General features: G+C 39.8%; 3 protein-coding genes across 3 annotated transcripts; 1 reads left to right on the plus strand and 2 right to left on the minus strand.

Moving 5' to 3' along the window:
* Positions 1-750: 750 nt before the first annotated feature.
* Positions 751-1,540, plus strand: LOC142140428 (claudin-22-like). Its single transcript, XM_075198181.1, has one exon. It carries the CDS (start codon positions 855-857, stop codon positions 1,455-1,457), a length of 603 nt encoding a protein of 200 aa, XP_075054282.1. The 5' UTR covers positions 751-854; the 3' UTR covers positions 1,458-1,540.
* Positions 1,541-4,531: 2,991 nt separating this feature from the next.
* Positions 4,532-5,350, minus strand: CLDN34 (claudin 34). The gene has a single exon (XM_075197817.1). It carries the CDS (start codon positions 5,348-5,350, stop codon positions 4,532-4,534), a length of 819 nt encoding a protein of 272 aa, XP_075053918.1.
* A 7,274-nt stretch (positions 5,351-12,624) lies between these two features.
* LOC142140429 (claudin-34-like) lies at positions 12,625-13,698 on the minus strand. The gene has a single exon (XM_075198182.1). It carries the CDS (start codon positions 13,567-13,569, stop codon positions 12,766-12,768), a length of 804 nt encoding a protein of 267 aa, XP_075054283.1. The 5' UTR covers positions 13,570-13,698; the 3' UTR covers positions 12,625-12,765.
* Between the last annotated feature and the right edge of the window lie 11,461 nt (positions 13,699-25,159).

Genomic DNA, 25,159 nt, shown 5'->3' on the forward strand with positions numbered 1-25,159 from the left:
AAACCATGGAGTTGTGTGACTTCTCTGCTGCTGTACACTAGCATCTATCCCAGGAGATGGCACCTGTTCCACAAACCCGGTTACAACCTATATAAAATATTAATCTAGTACCAGTGTAATGAGAACACACCACTATTGTGCACTATATATTCATGAATACAATAAATAATCAAGGTAAATAAATAAATTGCATCACGGTGTATGAAGATGTTACTTAATTACTACTTTTTTAATCAAAATATTATACATGTGTAAATAGACTTTTTTTTACAGCATTTAAAGCCTTTGTGATTATTTTTAAATTAAAATTACCATGTGCAGGAAGGATTGAATTTAAATGTTAATAAATTTAGTTATGTTTTTTAAATACACATCTTTTGTGCAATGTTCTGATCGCGCCTTTGATTCCAAGTTTCTGAGTGGTACAAACTGTTCATGCTGATCTGCTTGTAATCTGACTGCACATAATGCCTATTGTAGTGAAATCTGACATCCAGTACATAAAGGATTATTCTTCAAAAACATTCTCAAGTCTCGGATTGTTCCTTTCTCTTTTAAACCAAGTGGGAAGATCATTTAATTTGGTCCTATGATCTTTTTTTTCCAGAAGAATACAACACATTTTCATTGGCTACTTTTTTTTTTTTAAATAAACTACTGACCTATAATTAGAATGGATTTATAAAGAACAATAGTCTCTCACAAGCAAACTAAAAAGCATTGATTTATTCAAAGCTGCCTACTGACTGGTATTTGAAAGCTTGGTCTCTGTAAGAAAGCTGTCTTCTGCTTAAGGCTCCTTCTTCTGAAGTATAAACAGGGGGAATTGAGAATAAATTGACCAAGAGTTAAAAATGGAGGCAGTGCTCTGCTTCTCTGAACTGGCAGGCATGTTCCTCTCACTAATTGGTTATGTGTGCTGCCTGGTGGCCTTATTCATCCCTCATTGGTTGACTTTCTCATCAGGCCTCCTCGTCACTGAAAATTACCTGCTTGGTTTGTGGAAAACATGTATTGTTCAAGATGTGGGTTTAACGATATGTGAAGAATACCAAGCTTCCCTCTTCCATCTTCCGCTTCAAATCCAAATGGGTCGTGTCCTTGTGAGCCTGTCGGTGTTCATCGGAGCCTTGGGATTTACGGCCTCCACACCAGCACTGACCTGTGTGAAGTGTCTTAACAACACAGAAAGATGTGTCAGAAAGATGCTAGCTGTTCTCGGAGGAGTCCTCTTTGCAGTGGCGGGTGCCCTGACTTTCTTCTCTGTGTCCTACTTTGCTTATGATACACTGCTTAAATTCTGGGATGACAATATCCCTAAAGGCATTCCCCGATGGGAATTTGGGGATGCCATGTATACCGGCTGGGTGGGCGGATTTTTTCTGTTACTGGGTGGAAGTTTATTTATCTTTTCACAATTCCATGCTACTCAAGGACCTGAAGTCAAATTGCCTTAAGCAGCCAATTACTATTCTTACATTTATAGTAATACCATGAAATGTTAGCATAAAAGTATTATTTTCTGTGTAAGGAATGACATTTCAACATAGATTGTTTTGTAGATCTTTTATGATTCCAGGTTTTTTTTTTATGTGTTTTCAGCAAATTATAGGATCTAAGTAATTGCAGCTTTGTCTATATTGTCTTTAGAGGCACATAAGCTATATAATGTCATGAAGAATGGATTTCTAATTTCCCACATGTGTTTAATAATTTACAATAAAAATGCTAAAAACAATAAGACTCTTTATACACATAGTTTGCTCACATGTTTTCTCTATTAAAAGTCTGTAAGCAGGCAGAGGAATTTCCTATTCAGCTGAAGATACATACATGCCAGAGAGTACCCACACTAGTGGCATACAATGCAAATGTGTTCCTAAAGGAACAATAGTTGAGAACAAATAGATACATTGTTGATGTGTATGAAGACAGAATGTATACATAGTATCATATATAAAGTTTAACATTTGATATTTTTTATTGCTTGGATTTGTTTGAATTGCTCTACTCTACAGCACTATGAGTGAATGCAGTTTTTCGACTAACACTTTTATGACTGTCTGGTGCTTAGATACAAGTTAAAGATACAAACCAAAGTGCAGGATCACATTTTAAACAGTAAGAACATACAGTGCTAAACACAATAGAAAAATATGTGTATAATACACTTAGCAACAATGCTATGTAATATAATATATGGGTGCAAGTTTACCTAACTGACAGAGGAGTGACTGTAATGAGTCAAACGAAGGCAGCTTACTCCACAGCAAGTTTTGGGGGGAAGTAAATTGTTGGGTTTACTTTAAAAAATGGTAATTTTCTTGCCTCTACCTTGTTGGTTAATCTAATAATGGTTTTAGTGCTAATACTTATCACTGATAGTGTATATACAGATATACAGGTATCTATGGTAGTCTGTTTATTAACTGGCAATGCACTATTTCAGTTGCTGCCTCAAACAGCAAATATGCTCTGAATAGCTAGCATACAGTGGACAGTTGCTAGCTGTCCTGCATTCACCAATAGTGTTTTAAGTATGTCCACACTGACGCACAGGTGAGTACCATGTACTGCCGGGGGGATACCCATACATTGAAATGTGTAGAGTTTATTTTTATCATTTACCTTATTCCTCTTTTTCTATTAAAAAAAAAAGGTGAAATTTGGACAAGAGCACTGAACCTCTAACGTTATAATCTTTGTATTTTAAAGTATCTTTTGAAATATATTTTAAATTGTAAACACCAATGTGCCCGACACCCTTTCTTTTTAAGACGAATTCAAGCCAAAATGTTATTTTGTTTTAATTGCACCCCCTTCCTCACACAATTGTTGTTATAGATACATTTGCACTCAGTGTGGGTTTTAAATCCAGTGTGAAGAATTCACCATTACAGTATAAATTGTGAGACATCCTTATGGATTATAACATTAACAAATACATGTAGTACACATAAAGCATAATTTGAACTAAGGACTTGTGTTTGGTGAAGCATAGAACCTTCTTAAAGCCAGCACACGTTCATATTGCTACAGTCTAGTGGTTGCCAGGCTTTTTGGGGGTGTGACACCTGCTGACAGAAATGGGACGAGATGCTTTTTGTCCCACCACATGAATAATTCAGCAATAAATAAAACCAGAACCATGGTAAAATATTGTTTCTTATGTTATTTCTAATTTGCAAAGTTGCCAATCCAGAGACCTGATCTTGATAATTACCCCTGAGCCCGGTGGGGCAGAGAAGAGCCCGACAGCTTTTCATCACAGGACTGTTTGCCTCCCTGATTGGGGGGGAGGGGGCACTGTGGGGTTGAATTTCACAATAGTAGGGAGACCCCATGCTTCCGGTTATAGAGTAAACCGCATGAGTTGTCTAGCACTGGGGCTGGTTGCGGATGTAGGGAATAGGAATGCAGGGCAAGGAATACAGCTGATAATACACCTTCTCCACCCCTATATCTAAATGCTATTATCTTGCTCTGCAGATAGAGGAGTGCCTTCTCTCCACTCCACTCCACCCCACCCAAATCCACCCTTCCACTCTTGTACAAATGCAGCCATCTTGCTCTGCAACCCTATGCGCCATGGCGGAAATCTAGGTGCACTTGTCAATATATAGACGCACAACAGGTCCAAAGCTACATTTGCTCCACAGAGCTGACCATTTCCAGCTTAGTTAATGACCTCTACTCTGCTTATTTATTTTCTTACAGTAACTTTTAATAAGATATTTATGTTAAATGCATCTGTTTGCTGCTTGCTATAATTATTATTATTATTATAATGGTTATTACCCAAGAGACCTTAAATCCATATTAATTATATCCTTTAAAAAGCTAAATGATACTATTATTTGAAATCAGAATATAGTGATGTAAACAGTATTTATTAGGCAATAATCTATTAATTACTGTAATGATAAGCTTGTTAATTAGTCAGCTTGGAGTTCTGTGCCTTGAATAAATAGGACTCAGTTTTACAAATTCTTGGTGTATAAAGGATTTATAACCGACAATATCTGGACTTTATAAAATATTAATATTCCAAGGCTGGATTTACAACGTTTTTAAATTCAAATCATGTAATGTAATGTGTGATCTTTTTATTCATCATATTGACATGTGTCTCTGTATACTGTCCATGCCATCATTAACACACAGTAACAATAATAATATCATCACTGCTTGACAAATAAGGCAATTATATTTTTGATAAATTATCAAGTGAGTCTATCAGTCTTCGAAAACTAAATCCCTGAGAAATAAATGCTTCAAATAGTTTATTCATAAACATGCATGTTCATGTGTGGAAACGTATCTGTATCATATACAAAATATCTCACATTTATGTAAGTAGGCATGAAAACCTGTACTTGATATAAACAACATGGTAGAACCCACAAAAAATAGCATAACATGCAATAAAGTTCCATCTGTTACCTGAATTATTTTTTTCTACCTGGAATTGTCCACCATTAATTGTTTAATTATCATTTTTTTTTAGAAGAAAAGTATGAAATGTGTAACATTAAGTATAAGGAAATAGCTTTTCATTTATATCTGAGATAAAGGCCTCATTCATAATCCCATCACAATTTAATGATGGATTTGTTGAACTTTTCAGTGAGACAAAACTTCCAGATCTTCCTGTAATCCCTGAGATCACACTGAAGCTGTCATCCAGTATAGAATCCTCTGATCTTATAGGATGCACTCTGTGGTCAAGGAACTGAGGTAACTTGTAGCAAAGGAGAAAGATCCCACTCATGAAAAGTAAAATAGCAGAGACAATCCCCAGGGCAATTGCAGCTCCAACCTCCTGCTTCTGAGGAATAGACGGCATGTTGAATGTACTTGGGAAGGATATACTGAAATTGCTGACAACTGAGTGCATATTCCAGGCCACAGAAATAAGAATGGAAGTACTGGCTAGAAGGTTTAAAGTTCCACCTGCTGTAAACCAATAACGGATGATGGATACATTGCTTGACCCCTGATAAATGTTCCTTAGACCAAAGGCGCAAGCAGCTTTACCCATTGCCCCAAGGATCATGGCCACTAACATGAGGCCTTGTGCCACAAATATTTCCCGTGGTACGAAGGAGTCCGTCACACTGAATTCTTGACAGTACATGGTTTCTAGTTTTGGAGACACCAAGACATCACTGAAGAAGCAAGTTCGCCAGATACCTATCCAAGCGATGCCAGAAGTAATAATGGTGGAGTTATCCACATGCCACACTCTCCATTGTACAAGTCCTGTGGTAATGGAACCTAAAACCCAGCCCACTGTAGCAAACACAAATCCTGCAAGTTGAAGATTTGCTGTGTGGGCCAGGTAGGGCATGACCTGAAGGTGTTTACCAGCCTCTGTACTCTGCAGTCACAGTCATCTACAGCTGGCCAATGAAGAAGAAAATAAATAGTTATCTTTATGCAGATACCTGAGTGAAAGGATAGAGGAAGCTTCATGTGATATCTACTCTCTGCATTGCTAAATACTGCTGTCTAGTTATTCTTTACCACAAACACACAAAACTGCTAAGTAGGCTGTAACCTTTAGTTGCCAAGAAACTGGAAACATGTCCATAGCATTCAATTAGCATTTCCACCCTACAACATTCAGATACAGGATTAGGTATGTTGTCGATAACATGGCAACTGTTCACATTTCAAACCTTTTGTCAGTGTGATTTATATGGGTATTTCAGCAGTGAATATGACAAAGGTTTCTAATTATTTATTCTTTTGAATAAAAGTAAAATACTCTTAATTAGAAAGCAATACTGTTAATGTTTCCAAGTATTAAAACTAAAGATAATGACAAGCTTTATTCCATTAATCAATCTTTCTCAATATTTATATTGATGCAGAGAGATGTGACAGCATTGATTCACATTATTATGCCAAAATATGTTCATTTTAAGACTTTGTGAACTAAGAACTCAAATTCTACATATTCTGTTCTTTTAAATTTAATTTATAGAATTATAAACATTTGACATCAGAATAATAACTTGTGGCTACCAGTTAGCAGTAATCTGCTCCACAAATAGAACACACTACGGACCTAATTCATCAAGGTACGTATCTCCCGATTTGGACACAATAAGTCAAAGCGGGTCATTCACAACTATGCACATTAACACTAATTACAGCCCACGATTTCTGAGAGTGAACAGGGCCGGGAAGGGACAGTCACCCATAATCAATGTACAATAAGTGCGTGCTAAACTCAGGCGCACACAGCCACCTCCGAATCAAGCTTTGGGCATCTCAAAGGTAATTAGTTTTTCTGCTGTATCTCTTGCTCCAGCTCCAGGTCTGGTCCAAGTCCTGATCAGTAGTGACGACAGTCTCGTATGCATGTGTTTGCAATCAGGAGCAACTGTAAAAATATATTTTATGTACAGTAGACATTAAGATCATCCTAATTAATGTATTTTAAAAAAAATATAATTTATATTCCGCATAGGCATTGGAAGTAGCCTGCAGTGTCTTGTGTATGTAACACCCCTTTTCCTTAGATAGGGTTTTGTGTGTCCTGTCTGCAAACTGATTCTTTACCTTTTATTCTGTACTGCTCTTTGCCTCCACCTTGGTTTAAATACTGTAGACTGTTTGTGGGGTAGTGTCCTGGAGTTATCAACACCAGAGGGAGACTCAGGAACCCTCGACCCTCTACTTTGTGCCACAGGCACACCAGGATGGTCTTTAGAAGCCAAATCGGCACATTTATTATTGAGGCATGAGCTCCTAAAGGGATTTGTAATTCTTGCATCAAAAATAGATTACTCCAGTTTGAACAAAATGGTCCCATATAACTTATGACCAATACTGACTTGGTGGTAGTCGCTTTCCCGACTACCACCACCGACAGTACTTACCCCTACAGGGCCAATCCCATTTAACAGCACTAACAATACTGTCGGTTTTTAACAGTGACGTCATTACTGCCCGCCGGACACTCCATCTCACGATTTTCTGTAAAGTCAGATTTAATAACAGTTGGCCCACTGAGGATGTCGGGAATGATATTTTAGTCGTGACGCTGTAGAGGTAAGTACTGTCGTCTTTCTAAGTATCGCAATTTTAGTACCCAACCCTACTGACTAGTATTTAATCTACAATATACACACTCATCTCTTGTTTACTGTAGCTAAGAGACACCTCTTTACCTTCTAACGTGGCCTTACAATGTCTATCTAACAGAGATAACTATCACAAGAAATGCACACACAGTTCTATCACAGTTGCTTTAACTTTGCAAAGAAATACATAGAAATACTTTTGTAAGTTTGGCAGATATGTAGAGTTATGCAATTTCTGCCATGAGGTTCTCTCCTTCTCGTCCTCAGTTTGAGCAAGCGTTTTGCAGCCAACAATAAAAAGCAATGTCCTGGTCCCTTATATTCTTCGCTATGTCGCTATGATGTTCCAAAAAGCAGCACCTCCCTATATCACTCTCCTCAAACAACACGTGCCTTATTCAGGCTTTTCCTTCGATACAATAAGGACAGGATATACTTTACACTCTTGCCACTTCCTTTCACCCCTTGACATGAATATGTAATCACTGTAATGAAATAGGCTCCGAACTATGCAGATATATGGGTTTCTGACATATAGCAGATGATAGCAAAGCAATTGGTGCAATTTATCTCATATTATATGCAGTCTCTTTCCTTAAGTTGACTGTCCCTGCACTTCACCATTGTTATTATATCCCAGCAAAAGGGCAGAACACAATGTTCTTCAGATCTCCCCACCTGTTCCCTACCTTACTAATAAAGAATGACTCAGTTCAGTCACATTAAAAGTGAAATGAACATGATTTACTTATCAATATTGCCCCCAGCCCCTGGATCCCAAAATGACTTCTCTCTGCTCAGACGTTCAGTAACACTTTATTTCTCTCTTCCCGACTCTCCTCCACTCTACTCCAGACCTCTCAGACTTTCCCAAAGTTTCCGCTCTGGCTGGCATACAATGGGTCTCTCGGTGCCCTGCTTGCTCTGATCCTCCTTTCTGCTACCCCTGTGGCCCTGTTCAGAGGGGACACACTCGCCATTCCTTCCTTCTCCCCTCCTCTCCAGGATGTCTGTCCCTCCGAGTCCCTTTCAGAATTTCTGCCGCCGTTTGTAACACAAACTTCTCCTTCCCACTGTATACTGGGAGATGTAGTTCCAAAGCACATGTGTGGCCTGTTTGGGTCGCTGGCGTCATTCTTCCTAAACAATAAGGGCCTGTTTAGAGTTGAACACAAGCGTTATGTAACGTAGCGATTGGAAAAGTTGCAGGTAAGTTTATGTACGCTGTGTTGACTGAGTAGCAGATACGTCCACAACAGAACCACCCCTCAGACACTTACGTCTAACTTGCTATCATGTACAAAAACCTTTTATTTTGCATGTTACAAATGCAATTGCTATGAGGCATCATTTAAACTTGAATAACTAACCACTTCTCAATATGCTCACCTATAGCAGCCCCCTTTCCGAGAAGCTTGACATGTTCCACAGAACTCAGTTGCCACAGGACTTAAGCTCGGTTGGTAGTAGTAATTGTTGATTAACAATTGATCGGTGGAGTGGACAGAACATGGTAGGAGGTAATGACAGATAGTATAGTGTTGCAAACTGAGAATCAGACATGCAGGGGTTAAGGCAAATAAAATAAAGACTAAGGTCTGGAGTGGAGAGCACAACATTTCCTTTAAACAAGCCATTGGTCAGGGCAGGTAGAGATATTTTTGCAGATCCGTTAAACTAGCAAAGGTGAGGAGTTGAGAAGACAGCAGTTCTGTTAAACAAGCCGAGGGTCAGGGTAGGTAGAGAAATTTATGTAGCTCCATTTAACAAGCCAAGAGTCAGGAGTGGATAAGACAGCAGAATCTTTTAAACAACCTGGGTCAACCATTGAGAATAGAACAGGTCAGGATACAAGGCACACTAGAACAAGCAGGAAGTATCACCAGCATCGGTATGGAGCCAGAAAGAGGTTTATAAAAGTAGCAGCACAAATCAGAAACTGCAGGGTGATTAGCTGCATGAGTGTGATAGCAATTGCACAACCTGCAATGCCAGGGTGAGAACAGAAGAGAGGCTGGTTGATATTTACTTAGCCACCAGCTGCATGGATGAGGCGCTGGCTGCATGAGGACGTTGATATGTGGTTGTTTGGCAATAGTCTGAAGTGCAGCAGTGGACATCCTGCAGATATACAGATCTTAGCATAACTACTGCCGCTTAGCAAGGAGAATGCTGGTAACTGACTGGACATGCAGTGGAGACTACCGCATAACAAACATATGAGGGCACATACTGTAAGCGGCTGTCAGGAGGCATGCCGGATACACAATCTGACAGGTAGTGATGATCACATAGCACATCAAGATGCAACCTGCTGCAGCCTGACGGTGAGAACACTGCCCACTGTTGCTAGGCAACTGATCCAGCATGCTAGAGTGTCCACCATGTATCTTAACATACAGTAAGAACAACTTCCCGACATGCATACAAAAAAAAAAGATCTTTACGATAACACTCTTTGTACATTCTAATCTAAAGCCGAGCGACTACTAAAATCTCAATAAGTGTCTGCGAATCATTCTCAAATCTCTAATTACAAGTGGTTCACTAGTTCGGGTGTTCTCATCATTATCATCTGCTACTTACACTTTCCCCTTACCACCCACAAATAAAACCGCTTTTTCAATTTAATTGCAACTACATCCCAGTCTGAATCTGTATGCAATTGCTCAAACACTTACTGTATGTTGCCTACATTAGAACCCTCCTTCTCTCCCCTGTCATGCCTCTTCAAGTATAAGGAATTGTATGTACCAAAACGTTGCAGGTCTGAATAGCCACAGTTGTGTACGTTCACTTTTTGAGCATATACAGCGTGAAAAAATGCAAAGATACACTACACAAATGGGAGTAGGTCTCACTCTGAATCTGGCCCTTAAATCGTATGAAATGTGTAACCCCTGTCACTGTGTGTAGTGTGAGGTGCATAGGTTAGGCAGTACACCTCCTTCTCTAGCCCTGGCTTACTCTTGGGCATGGGTGGAAATGCTGTTTTTTTATTAAATAAAGTCTATTTGAAGGTGGAGGAACACAGGTGATGTAACTTGGTGGTGCAGTGCAATAATGGTCACAATAACCTGGGAGCCAGACGATCTCTATATTTCAAAATAAACTATATACTTACATCCCTCATCACACTAGAACCTTCTGTCTGCTGTCCTCGTTGGGTGGGGCATTAAATATGGAATACAACCAAAGCCCATATGAAGGGGGCAATGATTCACACAGTCTCTGAACACTGAACAACAAATGTGGAGAAAACAGAAGGAAGTGGCTTGAAATTGTAACTAGAGAAATCATAATGATGACCCTTGTCCATATCATTTGAGATATACAGGGTGACCTATTGGTTAATCAAACAGATCTAAATGAGAGATATAAATGATTGCTCTAGATTATCTTATAGGACGCTGTATACTTCTACCATGTCCGTTACCCTGATGAAACCTGAGGCATTTAGTGCCTGAATTGTTAATTGCCATTCACTCCATCAGGTTGTATAAATATCACAAAAATATATTCTTGCCACAGACACTGTATATAGTGCATCACTCACCAGCTATTATTCATTGTGCAATCTTTAACAGTATACACTCTCTTTTCATATAATTTGAGGAGGGAAGAGATCAAAGATGGATCTATCCGGTTTACAACATCCTACTAGAAATTAAGGTATGGAAGTATTTAAGTATTATATAGCAGCATATGTAGAATATATGGCTACATGGGAGATGGGAGATGTGTAAAATGTGTCTCACCATATATATCCTCAATAGAAACTGTTGTAGGGCTTATAAACATTGTATGCAAATCTTACTATCCCTCTAGCCTTGGAGTCATGCTCTGCCAATATTAAACAGCTCAGTAAGGGCACAACATGAAAAGATATTTCTGTCTCTTCAGGGTCTCCAGCAGCGATATGAGATACCCCATAAATGGTTCTACAGATATTTGCATTTAAAGCAAACTACATTTACATGGTGGCTCCCCATATTTCACTATCCCTGTTAGAAATTACACTTTCCTTAGGACTCCATCCGAAGTTATGTAATAATATAATATATTGCATGATCTAATTCCATCCTGTTTTTTGATGCTTGGACAGAGGATGGGGTAATATTTCTAAGGAGGAGGGGAGGGAGTGTTAAGCCTGTCACAATTGTTTTTCATTAGTTCCCAAAACAGATTTACTCAGACTTATCTTAATAACTTATAGATGTTTAAGGAACTTCTCTGCTTGACCAAAATGCAGCATTGAGATATTTTTTTCATGTTATATGGTCTTATGTGTAATCACTCTGTTATGGAATAAAGTTATTACGTACTTATATGATGTGTTGCAAATAAGCATTCCATGTCAACCCCAAATTTCTGTAGTAGGGATAGTGAAACCAGATCTTCTCAGGCAGCATAACTATGACATAAAACATTATTCATTACAATAATGAATGGCACATGAACCACCTACTTTATCCTATTGGATTTGAGGTGCAGGGCAGATGATGTATTATCACTTATCAAACCTGGATATGTAAATATGGGAACTGTCGCCAAGTTTGAACAAATGTGGTCATGTTGACCATTTTAAAATATAACTCCCAGCATAACATTTGGGGCCTGGAGGATCAGAGACCAATTCCCATCAGATTGACACAATAAATCTGGTCAGGCAAACAGGATTCCCTTGTACAGGGGAGCACACAGGGGGGTTTCTGGTTCTCCAGAAACCCCTCCCCTCCGCGAACAACAGTGTCCCTACATAGCGGCTCTGTACTATACAGCAGCCGCAGCGCTGTCAAAGAAGAGTCTGCGGCGGTGCAATACCACAGCGGATGTTTCTTTGACAGTGCCGCGGCTGCTATTCAGTGCAGTGCCGCCGAAATGGTGCTGCGCAGCGGCTCTGTCTATATTTTTTTTTTGGGGGGGGGGTTCTCCTTAAAAATCCTGCGTGCGCCCCTGTTATAATACCTTTTATATCACTCTTCTGATAATGCTAGTGTTTAATGTTAGTGAAATTATGATGCTATACTGTGTGATTGGATGTAAGTAGAATATACAGTTACATATTATGTTTTATGTCTGTAAATGAGTATAATAATGTACATAATGTATACTGTGGGTATTTTTTCCAGATTATAAACCCATAAAGAGATATGCATAAGAATAAATGTCAGCTTCAAAACATAATAAATAGGCCTTTTATTGACTTTCAAAGGAGAAAGAATTGACAAATCAAAAAAGCATAAATTATAGAGTAGCACAATCATTTAATATCAATTTATAAATATTAGATGGCAGCTAAATTATATTTTTGATCATTTACCATTAGTTTTTGACAACTAGATCCCTGAGAAGTAAATGAAACAAACAGTGTTTATGCGTGGTAATCTATCTGTGACATATATACTTCCATTTTAATAGATTGACAAAAAAAATTGTACTTGATGTAAAAAATGTAATATAACATATAATAAATTATATTATTACAAAAAATACACATTTACATAAGAAATGTACTATATTCACGTTTAAGGTTCCATCTGTTACCTCAGTTACCCTTAGTCTGTACGCAAAATACACATAATTTCTGCCTGTATTTGTTTGTTGACTAGTGGTTTCATTATTATTTTGCAGCAAGCAGAATGTGAGATGTACAAGATTAGGTATACACTTATAACTTCTCCTCTATCTCCCAGACAAAGGCCTCATTCGTAATCCCATCACAGTTTAATGTTGGATTTGCAGAAATTTTCAGTGAAACAAAAGTGCCAGACTTTTCCACAACCTTTGAGTTCACACTTTGGCTCTCACAAAATACAGATTCCTCCAAACGTATATGTGTTTTGTGGTCAAGGAATGGAGGTAACTTGTAGCAAAGGAGAAAGATCCCACTCATGAAAAGTAAAATAGCAGAGACAATCCCCAGGGAAATTGCATCTCCAACCTCCTGCTTCTGAGGAATTGACGGCATGTTGAATGTACTTGGGAAGGATATACTGAAATTGCTGACAACTGAGTGCATATTCCAGGCCACAGAAATAAGAATGGAAATACTGGAGAGAAGGTTTAAAGTTCCACCTGCTGTAAACCAATAATGGATGATGGATACATGGCTTGACCCCTGATAAATGTTCTTTAGTCCAAAGGCGCAAGCAGTTTTCCCCATTGCCCCAAGGATCATGGCCACTAACATGAGGCCTTGTGCCACAAATATTTCCCGTGGTACGAAGGAGTCCGTCACACTGAATTCTTGACAGTACATGGTTTCTAACTTTGGAGACACCAAGACATCACTGAAGAAGCAAGTTCGCCAGATACCTATCCAAGCTATGCCAGAAGTAATAATGGTGGAGTTATCCACATGCCACACTCTCCATTGTACAAGTCCTGTGGTAATGGAACATAAAACCCAGCCCACTGTAGCAAACACAAATCCTGCAAGTTGAAGATTTGCTGTGTGGGCCAGGTAGGGCATGACCTGAAGATGTTTACCAGCCTCTGTACTCCGCAGTCACGGTCATCTACAGCTGGGAACTGAAGAAGAAGAAAAAAAATAGTTATCTTTATGCAGATATCTAAGTGAAATGACAGAGAAAGCTTCATATGTTATCTAGAATTACTAAATACTGATGTCCACTTTATTCCTTTGCCACAAAATTGCTAAGGAGGCTGACAACCTACTCATTGTTGTCAAGAATCTGAGAACATGTCCATACTGTACAATCAACATTTCCACCCAACAAAATGTACAATTAAGATTACATACATTGTCCATAACATGGCAACTGCTCATGTTTCAAACCTTTTGTCAGTGTCTTTTATTTAGTGTTTTATCAGTAAATACAGCAAAACTTTTCAATATTTTAAATAAATGAAATCACTCACTACTAGAAAGTAATACTGTAAATATTGGCATATAGTAAAACAGTATAAAGATTCGGAAGCGATCTTTGCAACATGATTTGATACATTTCAAAATAATTAATATTTATAATTATCTAAAGAGATGTGACAACATTGTTTTTTAATCAAATTATTATGCAAAAATGTGTCTCTCAAGACTTTGTGAACTAAGAACTTCTTTTCTGCATGTTCTGTTAATTTTATTTTAATGTATCCTATTATAAACATTTTACATCAGTAGCTACTAGTTATTATTCTAAAAGTAAAATTAAACCGTTAGCAAACTAGCCTGCTCCAGATATAGAACACACTACTTGTGCTGCATAAATACAAATTACAGTGGCCTAGTGGTTAGCACTTCTGCCTCACAGCACTGGGGTCATGAGTTCGATTCCAGACCATGCCCTTATCGGTGTGGAGTTTGTATGTTCTCCATTTGTTTGCAGGGGTTTCATCTGAGTGCTCCGGTTTCCTCCCACGCTCCAAAAACATACTGGTAGGTTAATTGGCTGCTATCAAAATTGATCTCTCTCTGTCTGTGTGTGTGTGTATGTTAGGGAATATAGATTGTAAGCTCCAAGGGGGCAGGGACTGATGTGAATGAGTTCTCTGTACAGCGCTGCAGAATTAGTGGCGCTATATAAATAGCTGATGATAATGATAATCTCACTGTACCATTGAAGTTATAAAATCTGTGATCCTTTACTATGTGCAAATAAATATAAAGCTATGTGTAGGTCTCCTATGTGTCACAAATTTCCAAGGACAACCCTTTTCTTTTTTGGCACCTGGAAAATTGAATTTTTGAATGATTATTTTCCTGGAAATTATTCTGGACATATGAACTGTGTGATATAGCAGTATGTGTAGCCTCAAACTCACTTTATTATGTGTGACTGCTTGTAGACTCCAGGCAGCCTTGGGTATATAAAATAAGATGAGCTAGAGCAATAGATACCTTGAGATGTACAGAAATTGAAAAACAGGCCACAACAATGTTGTCTATGTTTTAAACCATTGTAGAAATCACCAAATAAAGACTCCTTGCTCCAGGCTTCTTAAGCAGTAGGTGTTTTATTTGAACCATAAAACAGCACACCACAAACATAAATAATCCATGGCTTCCTGACACACATCTCAGCCCACAGTCCCTAACTATCGTCTGGCTGCTTGTCAGCATCGGAAGCCCTGCCCACTAGATCCTATAATCCTTTTATACACATACCCACACCACAGCAATCACACCCATGTTGTGCACACGTGTGTCTGTGTGCTGTGGGAAAGACCAAGTGAGAATCCAACCCTGTCTGCAAGCTGTACCTGCAAACTGTCTGTGATTTTACCCTTCCCTATGCAGGAAAGGTGTGGCAAATAACCCTCTTTGACACACTGTATATATATATACACACACCAGTCAGTCACAAAATTAAAATCACCTGCCTAATATGGTGTCGGTTCCCCTTGTGCCGCCAAAACAGCTCTGACTCGTCAAGGACTCCACAAGACCTCTGAAGGTGTCCTGTGGTGTCTGGCACCAACACATTAGTATCAGATCCCATAAGTCCTGAAAAATGTGAGGTGGGGCCACTTGTTTTTCCAGCACATCCCACAGATGCTCGATTGGATTGAGATATAGGGAATTTGGAGACCAAGTCAACACCTTGAACTCTTTGTCACAGTTCACCAACCATTCCTGAACAATTTTTGCAGTGTGGCGATTATCCTGTTGAAGGAGGTCACTGCCATTACGGGATACCATGTACTTGGTCTGCAACAATGTTTAAGGTGGTTTGTGTCACAGTGACATCCACATGAATGCCAGGACCCAAGGATTCCCAGCAGAGCATTGACCAGCGCATCATACTGCCTCAGCCGGATTGCCTTCTTCCCATAGTGAATTCTGGTGTCATTCATCAGACCAAACCACCTTCTTCCATTGCTCTATGGTCCAGTTCTGGCACCCCGTGCCCATTGTAGATGCTTTCTGTTGTGGACAGAGAGCATAGGCACTCTGATCGGTCTGCAGCTATACAGCCCCATACGCAGGGCCGGATTAAGGGAATGGAGGCCCCTGGGCTAAGGGGCCCTCCATTCCCCCGTGAGGCCCCCAATGTGAGCCACCCCCCGCGAGGCCCCCCCCCAAGCACTTACCTGTCAGTGCAGTCCTCCTTCCGCGGCGCGCTGTAAGCTCCTTACTGAGGAGATCTTGCGAGAGTTCGTGAACTCTTGCGAGATCTCCTCAGTAAGCAGATTACTGAGCGGCCGGGGACGGAGGACTGCACTGACAGTGCTCAGCAGCATTGATCGGGATGGGGGTGCCCCCGGACCGATCAATAATGCTGCTGAGGACTTTGAAGGGCCCCCTGGATGCCTGAGGCCTCTGGGCTATAGCCCAGTTAGCCCTAGGGTTAATCCAGCCCTGCCCATACGCAGCAGACAGTGAGGCACTGTGTTATTAAAGTAATTTTGTCGTTTTAAAATAAGCATTGCCCAATCAATTGAATGTGTGTCCAAAGCACAAAGTGATTTATTTTTAACAGATGTAAATAGTCAACAATTCAATACATTATTATATCATGATAAAGTACAGTACAGCACAGCCAATACCAAAAGATAAGTACATACCAATGCAATCGCTTGCGCACGCTGCGCACCCACCGGACCCGATGGACAATATTCTGTATAGAATATTGTGTCAGAGTTGACTGAGGCCCCAGTGAGATGCAACTAATATATATACAGTCAGTGTTTCATTGTGAACAATAGAGATGATGTAGATTGTTTCTATAGGTCCAGACGTTGGGTGGGTCCAGGCCAGACAGGTAATAGGTTGATTCAATCTAAGGAATCCAAAGGTGGGGGTCTTCTCTCCAGGGGGTCTGCTCCTTTTCATAGCCAGTATCATACAAAGGTTTTACTCTCTAATATCAATAACTAAAGTATGCAATGTGCGATCTCTTCGCCGACTGCCCCGGACAGCTGCTGATGATTAGGGCTTCAATATGATATCAGGCATGACACCTTTCCTATTACCTAAACCTTTAATAACACTACAATGTACATATAATCAACATATATATATATATATATATATATATATCTATATATATATATATATATATATATATAGACTAATAATAAACCGAATACTATCTGCTCCTGAATTACAGTGTAACAGAACCAATATGAAATTATATAAATAACTAACTGTTGTAATGCGAGTGTGTGCGTGCGTATTTTACCGTGCGAACGCACCACGTCACGCAACACGTGGCGTACGCTTCGCAATACGCACGGCAAACCAATATTAAACCAATATACTTTCGTTCATCCAATTATACGCCTTCAACAGTCCACCCTTTGATAGTACAATAAACTATCACCTTAAAGATGTTATAAGCAGGATCTCAGTACCACGTTTCATTGTTATGTAATACAAATCCCCCTTGGTGTATGTCCACGCTATTCGTAGATCTAAACAAGTTATCATAAGAGAAAGTTTTAATCTTCTAAACGACTTCTTCTTTTACTATAAACTGTACACTTCTGGAGCTTGGAGATAACCTTTTGTATGCCCTTCAAGGGTGCAATAAAACACTTAATACATTATTTGGAAAGGTACATGGTACAGTAGAACGTGTATCAGCTATACAGAATTCTCTACTACAGTTCTTCAAATTTAACAGGTTCTTCTGTCCAACGCATGTCTTTAAGCTCAGAATACATTTAAACATTTCATGTTCATCAATAGCATCATCCTATGTCTATCAATAATGTCATATGCAATCTCCTTCAGCTTGCGTTAATATACACACATCTAATAATGTCACCAGTTCTTTTCATCAACACTTGTGGGCGGGCTATTGTCTGTTCGTTCTTCCCAGTCTCTCAATACTCAGATTTAACAGTGATCGGCTTGCAAAGCATTGGGAGACTTCAGACTAAGGGACCTAGGTGTCCTACTTTTTCCCCTAGTGACCTCCCACCCATAGTTCGGGTACCTCAAGAATATTTAGTGGAAAGAGAACTAATCCTACTTGATATAATCACTGTGGCATGTGTGAGCATGCCCAGCCCTTTGTTTGGTCTAAAACCTTACCCTCCCAAGAATGATAATCATTCTCAAGGATGCCTGCTCAAGTCCGAATATTACTGGACTGGCATCGCTGGGTGTGTCTCTTTTCTAACCATGGGGTCGCCGTACTCACGGACGTAATGCTATTCAGACAATAGCCCCTCACACTTTCTCCAAGCTCCAAGGTTTCCAAATTTTCCTTTACCCCTGAATTGAATAGAGTAATTGGCTGGACTGATTATGCTACTAACTTCTTCCTCCTCAATACCTCCTTATCATTACCTGAACCAGTCTCTGTCACCTGCTAATAATTAAAAGAATTAACCGCCCTGAGAAGAGAATGAAATGAGAGAACACAAAACAGGAAAAACTACAACTTCATGCTGGACAACAGTCTTAGCCTTTGGCTCCGGTGCTACTAACTGCATTCGAGGCCTTCCAGTACAGACTCATGAGTGCCCTTGGACCCTTCTCTGAGTGTTGGCCCCTCTGCAGTGGGTGGTATGGGCACCAGTGTGTCTCTGCTACCCTTGAAGCCGTGAGGCTGGCAGCCTACACCTGGTACCTGTCTGGCAAATAACCTAAGCTTAAGAAATTTCTGCTCCACAACTTACTCTCCCGATCCAACATCCTGACAGTTAGTGTGACCTTTCAGGAAACAGTGTTTTGGACGTTCTTGGTTACTGTCTCACTATTTACCTTCTCTCAAGGTCTAACCTAGCCTCCCAGTTACAATCTCATCTCACGATGGGTCAAGAACATTTCAAAAACCGGCAGGTTAGGAGTCTGTCCAGGGGTGATCTCTTGGTAGCGGGAAAGGACTAGTGGCACTTCAATCAAGTTCCAACTCTTATTCTATTCAATTCCTTCTACCGAGTACCACTACTTTATGTTCACACTGGTTTATGGCTAACTGAAAGTATGTGATTTGTTACCACTACTCATACATTATACATCTATTATCAATAACATGAATACCCCTATCATCTATTATAACTCTAGGACTATCACATTGAATAACAAAAGCTTTGAGTATGATACAGTAATACATTAGACACATTTCAATACACCTCTACCCAGACATTTTTCATTGGTACACCAGTGTATACTTGAGGATCCTGCATGGTGGTAATTGGATGACGTGTATTTGTTTTACCTGGAGGAAAACCCATCAGCAGGAGGGATATGGGATGTCTCTATTAGTCTACCTTGTCCATCTCTCCAGAGTCCACCAGACTCCTCACCACATCTCTTCACCTTCCAGACAGTTTATCCCTCGGGTAACACAAATCTTCCTATATTAAACAATATGTGTATGAGTGCATGTGTGTGTGTGTTCACCTTTTTAAAACTAAAACAATACAACGAAAAACAAAACAAAACATAGATTTGTTAACTGTCACATAAAACCCTGTTGTCTATTTGACGGCTATGTTCTCCCTGGTGTGACAGCCATGTATGGTTGTGCGTGTAAGTGTGGACCTTACTAGCAGCTACTTCAGTTGGTAACTGTGTCACTGTATAAAGTCCTCTATGTAGTGTCCTAATCATGTGCTGGTATTGCTATAAAACGATTTCTCAGTCACCTCAACATCGCCCTCTAGACTAGAAAAATGCTAAAGACCAATGTATATCAATCGATTTTCCCTCTGCCAACTCACATGTCATTCTCAGTACCTCATATTCAGCTACTTGACTAAGTGGGAAAGGCAAAGAGGTCTCTTTCTATAACACTTTCTTCAAATATAACAGTATCCAGTACATGCCTGTCTAACAGTGAAAATTATAAAACATGAAAATTCTACATTTTCTAGGGTTTCACATTATGTCGTATCTTGTGGTAAAAATCCTACTCCAATGTTCTACACAGAGATGCATATCTGTATGCCTATCCTCTAGCCATCTCCTGTCTCCACCCTTTGTGCATCCATAAAAAGGCACATTTTTGTACAGGAGGCACGAACTAAAACAAAAAAAAACCAAAACAGATATGCAATCTATAAAACATGAATCGTATTTCCACAACAGAACCTTCTGCTTAAAAAAATCAGCAGTTTCTATACACATGAAAACAAAATCCCTGACTGTTTCTGTAACTTATGTCAATCTAGTGTGTGTATCTCTGAATTTGTCTTATGTAAAAACATAAAAATATGTTTTAGCCCCATTGTTGAGACTGTGTCTGATTTTATCTCTACCAGAGCAGAGAGAAAGAGGGAGAGAGAGAGAGAGAGAGAGGGGTAGAAAGAGAGAGAGAGAGAGAGAGGGAGGGAGAGAGAGAGAGAGGTAGAGAGAGAGAGGGGGAGAGAGAGAGAGAAAGGGGGGGAGAGAGAGGTGGAGAGAGAGAGGGGGGAGAGAGAGAGAGAGGTGGAGAGAGAGAGAGGGGGAGAGAGAGAGAGGGGGGGGGAGAGAGAGAGAGAGGGAGCGGGAGAGAGAGAGAGGGATGGAGAGAGAGAGAGGTAGAGAGAGAGAGAGGTAGAGAGAGAGAGAGAGAGAGAGAGAGAGAGAGGGAGAGAGAGAGAGAGAGGGGGGAGAGAGAGAGAGAGGGGGGGGGGGGAGAGAGAGAGAGAGGGGGAGAGAGAGAGAGAGAGAGAGAGGGAGCGAGAGAGAGAGAGAGAGAGAGAGAGAGAGACTAGCGTTTGTGTAAAGAATGAGAAATAGGAAAGCAATGAATGATGGGAATACAAAGGTTTGAATACAAACATACATGTAGAAAGGGAGATTTTTTTTACAACAAAATGACAGCTGGATTGGACTCTGACTCTATGGGGAAATGGCTGTATTCATTCCACTGTTCCCCTTAGCTATTTGCTAACTATGACCCCTCCCCATACTTGACTAGGGGTTCTTAACAGTGCAATCCAGTGTCGTCCGTCATTTGTTCATTAAGAACTTGGTATCTCATTGACTACATACCTTTTCAACGGACTTTTCCAACTTATAATAGAGAAATGTAAAAATGTACTCTTAGTGACTCATATTTTCTCTGAAATACATAAAACGATATTTTGGAGCAAAGTATGTACATACTTCATTGTTGGATAATGATTCTCAGCCAAACAAATTATCATGAGTCACTGCAGCCTAAAACAAAAGAGTGTTCCAATTGTCTATTGTTAATTAGTCTTTCAAGAGTAATTCTTCTATTTCTCTATCTCTCCCCTTTTAAACACTTGTCTATACTTCTTTTGTGTCCCCTTTATCTGTGAAAAGAAAAACAAGATAGTTATCTTAAAACAGCAAAAAAACAAACATTTCTATTCTTTGCCGTCGGCTAGTGATTTAGGAAAACAAACATGTGACAATATAAAACGAACAAACAAAATCAACAAAGATTACTTTTAAAAAAAAATAAGTTTCTTTCTACATTTTGCACCTTAATGCTCACCACAGATTAACTCTAGAGTCGGCTATATTTCTCCCCCAGAATATTAGTTGTTACAGAGTGTGCAATCAATTAAAGGGGAACCTCTGAGAGAAGTGTACGCCTCCTTTGTGTATGTCTATGTGATTTCCAACCCAGGTATTCATTCTTCTCTCTACACAGTTCCTACTCATGTGTCCCTTCTTATGGCAGTAGAAGCACGTCCCTGTCATGTCTGCACAATGTTTTGCTAGGTGTCCTATTTTATTGCCTTGAAAACACTTCCTCAACTCGTGTTGTTTCTCTTCCTTTTGACAATCTTTCCTAATGTGTCCTTCTTCTCTGCAATTGTAACATCTCACTATTCTGGGTTTCCTGTTATGTGGGTTGTATTCAGGTGGTCGTGTGTGCAGTCCCTCTAGTGCTGGGATACTTATCATCATTACCCTATCACTTAGTGTCTCTTTCTGTTTGTTTATACTTTTATCATGTTCTATAGCTGACTCCCTGAGAGCACTTACAGTGGTTCCTTTCCAGTATGGTAATGAAGTTTGCACCCTTCTTTTCAAGTTTTCCCTGAGGCCATCCATTAGAACTTTAACAGCAACCTCTCTGTAATATAGATTATCTTTTATGTCTGGTACCCCAGTATATTTGCCCATTGCTATCAAAGCTCTGCAAAAATAGTCTGCTGCATTTTCACTATCCTTTTGCTGGATACTAAAAATTTTACTCCAGTCCACTTTCACTGGGAAATATATAGCCAACTGTGTGATTATATGTCTAATATTGTCCTTATTATCATCCTCAGTTAAGGATTCATCCTCCTCCAACATACAATCCTTAATGAACTTTTGTATGTCAGTATTGAGAGGAAGACAGGTCTTCAATAATACTCGCCAATCGTTATTAGTTGGCTCATACACATTACCATAATATCTAATAAACTGCTGACATTTGGTCAAATCTTTCCTAGGATCAGGGAAATCAGACAAAATTGAAAATGTTTCAAACCTAGTGCATGGATCATGCTTTGCTATATGTTTTAAGGGAACATCACTATTCCTGTCTGCTTTCCCATTGGGAACTGCTGCTGTGCAGACAGGATGTAAGTCTACCAAATCACTGAAACTAGTTGCTGAAATTGCTGCTGCAGTACAATGGATGTCTCCCCCTGTGTTAACCTTTTCATTATTCTCACCACTTTCAGCAGCTGCCCCTGCTGAAGGGACCGTTCCTCTTCTTTGTCCTGAAACATTACTTTTAACGTTACTTAAAACAACATACAACTTACTAGTTACAGTTTTTACATTTTTGGTATTGGCTGTACTTCCCGCCCCGACCGAATTTATCGGGGGCGTGTTTGCGCTCAGTTCGCCACGCTTTGCAACGCACACTTCCGGAATGCTTGTTTCCGGTACGCTTACTTCCGCTGAACACGTGTTTTTCCTTACACTCACTTCCGCTGTGCGTTCGCTGCTCTGCCACGTGTTACCTTCCATTTGCCACGATTTTAAACAATGATTATGTGCATTTCTCACTTTCGTTGACTTAATCAACCGTACTTTATCTTTTACGGTATTTAGCACCTCTGCATTAAAACTCCCTGTTGTTGGAAAAGGCCTATCACAATCTTTGGTCATTTCGACCCACGTGTCACAATACACAGTTGCGTATGCACCATATTTTGCACACATGAGAAATCTCACTGACTCAATAAGACCTTCCTTAGGCAGTAAATTGGCAATCTCTAGCGTATGCCTAGCACCCATGTTGCACAATATACTTTCTACCCGGAACACAGACACACCGCAATGCTCTGTTCCTTCCGGCCAAATGTGAAATACAGACACACCGCAATGCTCTGTTCTTTCCACTAAATAATTTCAACTCTGTTGCTGTACTCACCGCTAGAGATCTATAATGCTCGGTGAACGTATTTCCTTTAGCCGCGTTTACTCGCTTTTCTCGCCCCTGGCGAGGATCCCTAATACAGAAATATCACTTTGGGCCCCAAGGGCTATCAGCTCCTCGATACCCTGGCTCAACCACAAAAATCTGCTGAGTTTATTATCGCTGGGAGCGCAAGTTAATACAATCAACCTGCCTTTCCAGTATAATTCCTCCTAGCTGCTTCACCAATTCGCACTAACGGTGCGATCGGATCGCACTGCCTACCAATACTAATTATTAGCAAACCTTGCGATCTATTGGTAGCGCTTTGCGAAAACCCGGTTTTCGCATTCGGTATACCTGCCCTGTATACCGTCCTTCAGTTGGGCAATCCGCCTCGTCAGACAGCAACTGAGCACCTCAACAATAAACAGTGTATCTACGTTACAAAATCGCACACTATACACCTTTTCTGCGCAGAAAATTGAAAGTTCCCAACAACCGTAATAATGTCTCAGAGGCTTTCACAAGTAATTATACTATGCATATAATAACTATCAAAACAATTGTTCAACCACGTGGCAAATCTACCGGAAGTTTGCGTACGCACAGCAGGAAGTACACATACGCACTGCAATGCAATACACTTTAAACCATTAAAACGACAATAAAAAGAAACATTTTTCTTTCTTGTCCCTAGATTCTAATTAGCTTTCCTTCAGTCTATGCAACAACGGACATTCGGTTTCGCAAAACACACAGTGAACCACAGGTATTAGACGCATTACGTTCTTTCCTGCTTTATGCGACGCGTCCGTCAATCCACCCTTTGTTGAGGAACCGAATATCGTAAGCGTTGCATACCTGCCGGTAACGTAACTCCTAACTCACGAGCCCCCAAATTATTAAAGCAATTTTGTCGTTTTAAAATAAGCATTGCCCAATCAATTGAATGTTTGTCCAAAGCACAAAGTGATTTATTTTTAACAGATGTAAATAGTCAACAATTCAATACATTATTATATCATGATAAAGTACAGTACAGCACAGCCAATACCAAAAGATAAGTACATACCAATGCAATCGCTTGCGCACGCTGCGCACCCACCGGACCCGATGGACAATATTCTGTATAGAATATTGTGTCAGAGTTGACTGAGGCCCCAGTGAGATGCAACTAATATATATACAGTCAGTGTTTCATTGTGAACAATAGAGATGACGTAGATTGTTTCTATAGGTCCAGACGTTGGGTGGGTCCAGGCCAGACAGGTAATAGGTTGATTCAATCTAAGGAATCCAAAGGTGGGGGTCTTCTCTCCAGGGGGTCTGCTCCTTTTCATAGCCAGTATCATACAAAGGTTTTACGCTCTAATATCAATAACTAAAGTATGCAATGTGCGATCTCTTCGCCGACTGCACCGGACAGCTGCTGATGATTAGGGCTTCAATATGATATCAGGCATGACACCTTTCCTATTACCTAAACCTTTAATAACACTACAATGTACATATAATCAACATATATATATATATATCTCTATATATATATATATATATATATAGACTAATAATAAACCGAATACTATCTGCTCCTGAATTACAGTGTAACAGAACCAATATGAAATTATATAAATAACTAACTGTTGTAATGCGAGTGTGTGCGTGCGTATTTTACCGTGCGAACGCACCACGTCACGTAACACGTGGCGTACGCGTCGCAATACGCACGGCAAACCAATATTAAACCAATATACTTTCGTTCATCCAATTATACGACTTCAACAGTGTGTTTTGACACCTTTTGTATCATAGCCTGCATTACCTTTA

This window comes from Mixophyes fleayi, chromosome 2 (assembly GCF_038048845.1).
Source record: "Mixophyes fleayi isolate aMixFle1 chromosome 2, aMixFle1.hap1, whole genome shotgun sequence".
Taxonomy (NCBI): Eukaryota; Metazoa; Chordata; class Amphibia; order Anura; family Limnodynastidae; genus Mixophyes; species Mixophyes fleayi.